The sequence below is a fragment of the Ochotona princeps genome, chromosome 15, assembly GCF_030435755.1.
Source record: "Ochotona princeps isolate mOchPri1 chromosome 15, mOchPri1.hap1, whole genome shotgun sequence".
NCBI lineage: Eukaryota > Metazoa > Chordata > Mammalia > Lagomorpha > Ochotonidae > Ochotona > Ochotona princeps.
The window spans coordinates 10,206,032-10,215,524 of NC_080846.1; the positions used below are offsets into that span (position 1 = coordinate 10,206,032).

The following is a 9,493-nucleotide window of genomic DNA, read 5'->3' on the forward strand; positions in this document are numbered from 1 at the left end:
GTTTGATCTTCTAGACAATCCTGCCAAGTAACCTTGAATGCCTCTTTTTATAATTGCAGGACTCACTGTAGAGAAAACATGCATGAAATGGTATTGGGGATCAAACTTTGGGTGTATTTTTAGTTTGGTACATGTTAGCAAATAACATTTCAGGCATAGGGGTCAATGGGACAGATTCCAGAATCAATTTATCCTGAGTTCAAATCTCAACTCTACCACTTAACATCTGTATAACCTCTCTGTGCTGGCATTTTCTCCCAGGCAAACTGATAATGACCTTGGAAAGTGTGTGCATAATTAGGGCTTGGGATGCCACTGCCACTAAGCAGGCATATCTGTGTACAGCCTGTGCCCACGTAGCAAGATCAGCCCAGCTAATCACAAGACGCACAGGGCTTTGAGACTTGAGCCAAGCATGGATGCTGAGTCATCATCGGGTCTGTAAAAGCACCTTCCTTACAGCGTTAAGGGCTTTGTTTCCCTCAAGTCAGCAGGGAACCAGATCTCTGCTCTGTACCATATCCTGGCAGGGAGTACAATAAAGTCCATGCTTGGAAGAGGACTTCAGTTTTCTAGTACGATGACCAGAACACATGCAGGTGTCTCCCACTTGTGACCCAAGTATATACACTCTTCGTGTCACATCCTGTAGACTGTGAATCCCTTGAGGGCAGGGCCTGCATTGTCTTCCTCCCCACCCCTGCACACCCAGCCCAAGAGGACAGGTGCTGAGAACTGCCCAGAAAGCAGCCACTGCAGGGATGACCTTTGAGCTACCCTTGGGGAATGGCACACTGCAGTTCCAAATGGCACAAGGAGAATCCCAAACATAGGATGGGGGAAGACTGGGAGGAGGCCCCAAAGGCTTCGAGGAGGAGGTGGGAGGTGAGGCCCAGAGTGTAAGAGCTAAAACAGCAATGGGAGCCAGCTGGAGCAACCCTGCGTTTTCAAATGGGCTAGAGGCACAGCAGTGAGTCACTCACCCAAGGCCATAGGTGTCAGATGGCAGAGTGGGGTCCGAACAGGTGGGGCACGTCTTTTCTGCCAAGGGTCATATAGATATCAATGACATCATTCATTGGCCATACCAAATGATTCTCTTACAAGTGAGCCTGCTCTATCTAGATGTACTATTTGTGAGTGCTGTCAACAGTTGCTCTGGCAAGGCCAGACTGAATGACTTCACAGATCTGGATGTTCCTTTCCCCGTGAGCCTCTTGATTTCCCCAATTGAGTGCCTGATGAGATAGCATGACCATGATTTGAAGCTGCTTACAATGTTGGTTTGTCCATGCAGGTGGGAGAGGGAGCAAGCTATATTCCAATCCCACCTGTGCCTGCACAGCCTAGCAAAGCAGGGAGAGTGTGAGTTTGGGGCATACCTCATTGCATGCTGTGAGGGCCTTAGCAGATAGCATAACTCTGTGAGCCCCAGTATGTACCCAAGCCACGGGGACAGATTCAATTATCTTACCACCAGATGTGGAGGTGAGGGACTGGCTTCAGGGGTCACTACCAGGTGTTAATGTCTGGGCTCACCCACTGGCCTTCCTGCCTTGTCTTCCCCAAACCCTTGCCTTTGTGTTTCAGCAAATCTCAGTCCCTGACCAACAGCCTCAGTACCTCGGACACCTCGCAGCGCGGGCCTCCCAGTGAAGACGAGGCCAAGGCCGAGACTATCCGCAACTTGAGAAAATCGTTCGCCAGCCTGTTCTCTGACTAAGCCAGTCAGGTCAGGGGTGGGGTCAGGGGAGGGCCACAGGGCTCCAGTGCACCTTCCTCTCCTGCCTCGTCCTGCTCCCTAGGCCGCTGCTTCCAGAACGGGGGCTCAGAACACACTTGCTAAATGCCTTTGACCCAGGAACTGATTCGTTACCATTTCTCTTGACCTTGACCATTTCATTCCAGTGGCACTGTCTGAGCCTCCAGGTTTCTTGGGACAGCCTCCATCAGAGGCATCCCATGGCTCTGCCCACGCTCATGCTAGCCCCCCTGCCTCAGATCACCAAGCGAGACATCTGTGTGTAGCTGGCTGCCACATTTCTGGCTAGGATTTTGCTTCCCTTTGGGTGCGAGCCCAACTCAGACTTTGCCCTACCTGCCTCATACACAGGTACTTGTGGCCAGACCTCAGCGACAGAGGAGGCAATAATCTTGTCACAGTGTTTCACACACGAAAAGAGACAAGCCCGGCTAGAGAACCTTCCCCTGCTCTCCCCTCTTCTGTTCTTGCTAGACTTCCCCTCGGAGCAGGCAGGAAAAGCCCCATCACAGCCAGCTCCCAGTGGGAATCTTGGGACAACAGGAGTCCTTTGTAGTGGGTAGGGCCTTTCAGGACACAACCCAAACAGAGAGCGGATCCACCTTGGAGAGGCCACTCACCCAGGGCATTATTGTCACTGGACAGCAGCCAGCAGGCCCCAGGTTCTGGTGGGGATCACGACTGGTTCCCAAAAGGACAAGGGGCCCAGAACTTCCCGTGGAAAGGGTTAGGTTAGGGCTCCTGTGCACATTCTGTGTGACATCACTGCTTGGTCCCTCTGGCCTGCCACATAGAGTGTCTCCTCTGCAGGTGCATGTCAGGAATCGGCATGAATCAAGGGGTCAGTGGCCAGGGGTTAGAAAGTGCGACGATAACCATCGGGTTCCATGTTTTGCAGACTGTACAGTGAGGCACAGGTCAAGGATGCCTGGAAGCATGAGGCCTATGTCTTTTGGGACATATGCAGTGCATGACACAGGAACTAGGGCTTTGCAGTTTGTGTAGGAAAGAACTCAGTTTTGACTTTATTTCATCCAAACTTATCTGATGAAACAAGTGAACTGCAGAACTGGAAACTGATTTTGACTCCCTTCCCAGGACTCTCCCCCTTACAAGGCAGAGAGCATCCCACATAGAGCATCCCAAATCACCAAGCACCAGGTGCTAGGAGCATCATAGGTGCCAACAGCATCCTCCTGGTCCTGAAAGATGCCAGGGCATCAGTAACAGCCATGTGACTCAGCCTCTGTTTGCCACCTGGGGAAGTCATCCCCTCACTCATCACAGAGCCCTTTCTAATCAAACCCAGGAGATGCTGATTGCTTGGTAACCAGCTGAGACCTGCCCAGGTTCCTGAAGCATAGACAGCCACCACTACCTGCTTGGTTCTCCAATCCCAGAAACCCTCTCCTGCTGAGTGATTTAGGTCACTTTGACCTTAGAAGAACCCAGTTGCCAGCTAGTTTCTAACCATTGGCTAGAGCCTGGCTCAGGACTCAGAGCGATAGGTTAGCACCTGCCCACGCGGCTGTCAGAGATCCACTTGGCCCTCAGAGTGTCACTCTCTCTCGCCCTCTGCCCTCTGTCATGATCAGGCCTCGAGAAGTTAAGGGTCACTAGTGTAAGTTATCCCTGGAGGTGCAGGATTGGGGTGTGGAGAGACCAGAGCACTTGTCTGGTGAGTTTACTGGCCCCTCCCTTCTCCGCTGACAACAGCAAGTGAGGTGGCCCCAGGGGAAGGACCAAAACAGAGCTGCAGGAGTCTACATTTGGTTTCTCCTACCTTAAAAATACATACATACATAAAGACTCCACTGCTCAGGGCGATGTGTCACAAATCACACTGTGTTACAGCCTGCATGATGGGTGGGAGAAAGCCCCTAGGCCAGGCGACAACTGCACCAAGCCCACAAGTTTTAAAGGAGTCAGAAGACAGGAAATATCTGTGTGGCCTATACTCCAACAACAGGCTCAGATGATTCTCAGCTAGGTGTAAAACAGCGCAGACACACTGCTCAGTGACTTGGCCTGGATAAAATCTAAGTGGGCATGCAGAACCAGTTACAACGGCCAACAAAACTTCTTTTCAGACCAAGGGAGGCCTCAAAAGGGTCCCCGAATGACCCTGAATGCACGTTGAGATCAAAACAGCAGCCCCAGGCTGATCTGTATGGAAATGAGGAAATAATACTGATATGAATACATTCAAGTCCCAAACATAGCTAGGGACCCACTCCTTTATGACTCCATGATCAATTCATTCCTCCACTTTCTCCCATTGTGTCCCTCGTTCCTAGGAACATCTCAGCACTCAGACGGTACCGCACAGATATTCCACCCACAGCAGCACACTCAAACCCTGCCCCAGGCCGGCCAGCCTGACTTTGTGACTATGCAGAGTTATGTCTAGATCCATGGCATATGCTAGTTTATAAACAAAACACTGAAGGAATTTTCCCTTTGCTCTGTGTATGTCTGAGTCTCACAGAGATCCATAGATCTCCAAAATGAAAATTTTTTCACATGCGCCAGTACATATCGCTTCCAAAAAATCTAACCTTTAATAACTGTGACATTTTGAAATGGGAAAGGGCAGAAAGGGACGAGAGTCACACTCTGTATGGATTTTGAAGGGTTGTGGAGGTTGTTTTGTGCTTTGTTTCTCAACTCTGACCAGAAGAAAAGCTCACATTTACCCTCCACACAACTTGGGGAAGCTGGCATCCAACAAAGCCCTTTGGTCTGAATACAATAAGCAGAGTTTTAAAGCACCTCTCCCAGCCAGCAGGACAACAAATGAAACTTCTTATAGCTCTTCTTCCTACCAGCATGGAAGCAATACTGCATGTGGGTTCACCAAATACTGTTTGGGACCACACTTGGGTTACATGCACTACCCAGGATACTGTGCTTTGGTTAAAATGTAAGACTCCCTCTGTGTTCCCAGCATCATCTTATCCACCTCACATTCAGTCCCTGCTGGGAAGACAACTCCATCTTGCCAAGATTTGAAGGGTGAAGGGCTTCACCCACGTGGGAACTGATACAACATCAAACCCACAAACCTGAACTTGAACTACTTCCGGAACTGGGATGAACTTGCTGAGAGTCCAGGGGAAAGCAGGCCATAGCAGGATTTTGTTCCCAAGTCATCTTGTATAGAGGATGGTACTCACTGCCTGGCCCCGCTGAGTATTGTTTGGGAGATGGTCTAGGTGGGTCCTCCCAGCAGATGAAATGAATCAAACAGAAACAAACTGTTAAGACAGAAGCAAAGAATCGGTATAAAGAATTCGCTTGCCCCAGAACAGAATGAACCTAATACAGAGATGAGCAACATGAGACAAAGAGGCTGAAGAAAATCAATGGCAGTTTCTGACCTTGAGTCTGAAAGGAGGGAGCAGGAGAAGCAGAAAGGGCACATGGGATCACCCACATGCAGCCATGGCCACAAGCCCCGGACAGTCACACAGTCGGGATAGGTCAGGCAGACCAGGACAGTTTCCAAGCTGCTATTGTACAGGTCCAGGTCCAAAGAAAGGAAGTAACCTGCTACAAAAAGTCCAAAGTCTTCATAAAGTTTAAAGGTATACTGGGGTGGTGGAGGAGGGAAACCAGGCATGGGCTTGCCAACCCTTTTGAACCCAAATCAACGGCTTTGGCTTCCATTGGCAAGGCAAGGTAGACCTCAGTGTACCTCAGAGGCATTCTCGGTACCCCACCCCTCCCTGCACTGGAGACCAGAGAACCCCTTGTACTTTGCTCAACCTAATGAAATGGCCTGGTGGCTTTTCTGACGCATATAGAACTAGCAACAGCAGGTGGGTTAGAGCCACCGGTTGAGCTCGTGCAGCCAGCCTCACAGAGGCCAGTGGGAACAGTGCCTTGCCTAGGAGCACTTCCACACGAGGCTGCCAGAGCTGGCTGGATACTAACCACACTGACAGTTGTTGACACAGTCTCAACTGTAAAGTGGAGGATGCGAACATGGCTGGGAAACAGCACTTTGAATTAGGAAGGTGTTCCCTTTAAGGGAAGTCAATCCAAAACTGCACATCCCTTCCACCAATGTGTGTGTAACATAAATCACTTAGATCATAAATATATTTTATCCTGATGAGTTTTTTTTCTGAATGTTCTTAAGTATCTGCTCCCATGTTTTTTCACTAGTCTGAAGTGAGCTAGCACTTCCTTGCCACCCCATTAATATTTTACCCTTTGGCTCTGGAATAAAAGAAAATTAAGAGCTATGACCTATGGGGGGGGGGGGAATCCCAAGAAAGAGAGAGATAGTTAAAATTCTTCATTTTCATTGGATAATTTTATCCAATCAATTTTCAGTCAACTGGAGACAAACTAAAGGGGTCTTGCCCATGCTCACCTCCCAGCAGGAAACAGGGGCCCGCACCACTATTTCACAGCCCCTGTATTAGACATCTGCTCAGGGTAAGAGAGGAATAAGACTTGGTGCTGGGCCGCATGTAGGGAGGGACAGGAGGCATGGCCATCTGCCTCACAACAAGAATTACACACATATTAAGCTAAGCAGTGACCTCAGGACTTGCAAAGAGCCAAGCTGGAGTTGGAAAGGAGATCATTCAACAGAGATTCTATACTGGGATCTACAAAAACTTTAAGTTGGGAAGAAAGAATATCTCCCATGATTCGCTCATCAGCTGTGTCAGATCTTTTATAAACCTGTAATTCATTTCTAACTGGAAGTGACAGACAAGCACTTACTTGTTAATGAAAGGAGGTAAAGATGCCACTGACAGTCATTAAGGCCGCAAACCTTTGCTGTATGCAGAGCTATCCCTTAGTAAAAAGCTTGCCATGGCTCTCTATACTGTCAGCGTCCATGACCGTCCATCAAGCTGATGTGAAAGAATCACGTGGTAAATGGACTACAGCCAAACCACAATATACTCATTATATACCAGCAATACCTAAAGCTCCAGTCACAATACAAGAATGTATACTGTTGGGCTCCTGGCTACACTGAGCTATTCAAGAGGACAAGCTTTGGGTGGGTGGCGGTTCAGAATTTATAATAGTTGTAATAAACTATTGCTTATTATAAAGGTGTGCAAATTTAGGTTTACATCACCAATATCTTAAGCTACAAGAACTATAGTAACATCAGTGAGAAAGCCTGAGGTGAGGTTGGGGAGCAGTACCTGTATCCACAGGACACCAGCACCATCATGGACCTTCTAAGGAATATTCAAAAACACCTGCTTTCTGAGCGCATGGTTGTATTTGGTGCTTCTGGTCTTGTCCTCCCATGTTTCCCACTGCCCCCCAACACACACACACACACAGAGCGCAGCCTAACATTATGAGACCACAGAGCACACATGACAACTGTGGTCAGTTTGGACCCATCATGGACCCATCCAAGCTTCAGGGCAATCCCATTAGCCATCCCAATCAAAGCCATAGGGCAATCAGTGGACGTTTGTTTTTAAAAGGCTGTAGTTTCAATGTTATGAAATATTATGGGAGGAAAATGCCAACAGTCCCAACCTTCTACCTATACATTACTAAGCTACTAAAAGTGGCATTGGCTTCTAGAAAACCATGTTATGGACTGAATTTTCTTCACTGTGATGGAAAAGACTCAGCATACATGTGTAGCAAAAAAAAAAATCACTTGTACATATAACTTGAAATAGTCTTGAAGTACATACATTCCAAGCCATTTCCTTATATGCAAACGGTTTTTTAAGAAGCAGGAAGACATTGGCAATATTCCTATTTCAGCAGATGCTGATGCTGTTCTATTCCCGTGTTGTGGTTCCGACCTTAGTTGCTGTCACTCTAGCATGTTTCAATAGTTGTTTGTATGACAGGTCATTTGTGTCTGGCCTCTTCCTTGTAGAAAAATAAATCAATCTTGAATTTTATATATTTTGTCTTTTTTAAACTTTTTAATTTCCTCCTCAATATTGCTCACATAAAGAGGGATGCATGCCCATGTGGGCCTCTGATTCGGGTGCAGAGGATCAGGTTTGGAAGATGGACAGGGCAGTGTTTCCATTTTTGTGGGATTCTTTTCTTTCTTCTGTGTCTGCAGGGGAGGAGAGGGTGAAGGGCCGCTCCTTGCTGTTAAACTACATCAACACCCAGGGATGGGAGACTGTCATTTATCTTAGAGGCCGAGTGGGGAAGAGTGTTCCAAGGGTGTTAATGGTTTGATAGTTCTGAGACATTGTTGCCTTCATCACACCAGAGTTGAATCTTTCCAAGGTCTCTTGGCTGACCAAGTCCACCTTAGTGTATCCACAGGTCCAGGAACACGTTGCAAAGCTTGACCAGGAGAGTAGTCCTACCAGTTCTGCTTTCTCTCCTCTGCTGTCCTAGATAAGCTGGCCATCTTGTTCCTCATGTGCATCTGGGCATGCTGAACACTAAATAGGCCTCAGCAATTGAGGAGGCCCAGTCCAATACACACAAAGTTGGGACCACATATCCTGTGATTTTCCATGGCCAAGGTCTAAGTCCAATGATCTAGTTGGGCAGTCCCCCAAGAAACCTCGCCTGGGGTGACCTCAGACTTGACTTTTCTGTGCACCAGCCCGTGCAGGGTCAGGTGAGATCTGTCACCTGCACCAGTCGATGCATATACTGGCGGATGCAGCTGCCTGGTCAGTTCCACCCCAGCCCCATATCTCACACTAACTGACAGATGCTTCTACTGCCCAACCCAGCCAGCCCACCACAGACCTAGTTCTTATACATACTAGCAGGTACCAGAATCTAGTCGGGGCATCCCCCAGTATCCCTCAACAGGCCCACCCCCAGCCCTAGCTTTCACGCAAGCCTAATCCAGCCCAGCCCATATCCCATCCAGCTCTCATGCATACCCATGAGTGCTGGAGCTTAACTCAGCCAGACCCATTCTCAGACCCGGCCTTCACATATGCCAATAGGGTGCCATTACCTTGTCCAGCCTGGCCCACCCCCTGCCCTAGTTCTTGTGTTCATCAGTGGTAGGAACAGCATGGCAGGGGAGTGGTGTACTCTATCTTAAAAGTAAAATATTCTCCAAATAAGAGGCAGCTATCTTGAATGAAGATTTGACCAGCACTCAAGACAGTAAAACTGTTTTGCTAGACAATGTCTTCTACTTCAGATTGCAAATTAGGCATGAAAAGTGTTCAAGACAAAAGGGGGGAAAGAATCCTAACCATATCCCTCCACAGGGAGCCAAAACAGTTCTGTTTTTATTCATTTCGCAAATACTTCATTTGGAGGAAAAGGAGTATCACCAAACAAGGACAGACAAAATAAAACCCGGGAGTGGGCATCTGGGCTGCGGGGGCTAAGATGGCACTCAGGATGCCCACATCTCACATCTGAATGCCTCAGTTCAAGGCGTGGCTCTGCCCTTGATTCCAGTTTCCTACTATTGTGGACCCTGAGAGGCAGCCATGATGGCTCACATGGTTAGCTGCCTCTCACTCACCTGGGAGACCTGGGCTGGGTTCCTGGATCCTGGCTTTCACCTGGCCCAGGGACAACCATCGCAGGCATTCTGGAAGTGAACCAGCAGAAATGGCTGAGCTGTCTCTCGGTGCCACCCAAGTAAACAGAAATTTTAAGAGTTAAAACTCCTGGGCCCAGTGTGGTAGCCTAGCGGCTAAAGTCCTCACCTCATACCCGCTGGGATAGCATATGGATACCAGTTCTAATCCCAGCAGTCCTGCTTCCTATCCAGCTCCCTGATTG

At 48.4% G+C, this 9,493-nt stretch overlaps 1 protein-coding gene across 1 annotated transcript in view; it reads left to right on the forward strand.

Annotated features, from left to right (window-relative positions):
- The window catches only part of SYN3 (synapsin III), a 392,583-nt gene extending 389,140 nt beyond the window's left edge, over positions 1-3,443 (forward strand). Inside the window, exon 14 of the mRNA XM_004589565.2 lies at positions 1,591-3,443. Within this exon, the coding sequence (XP_004589622.2) occupies positions 1,591-1,723 (133 nt within the window). The 3' untranslated portion in view covers positions 1,724-3,443. The remainder of the gene's footprint in view (positions 1-1,590) is intronic.
- The last annotated feature ends 6,050 nt before the right edge of the window (positions 3,444-9,493 follow it).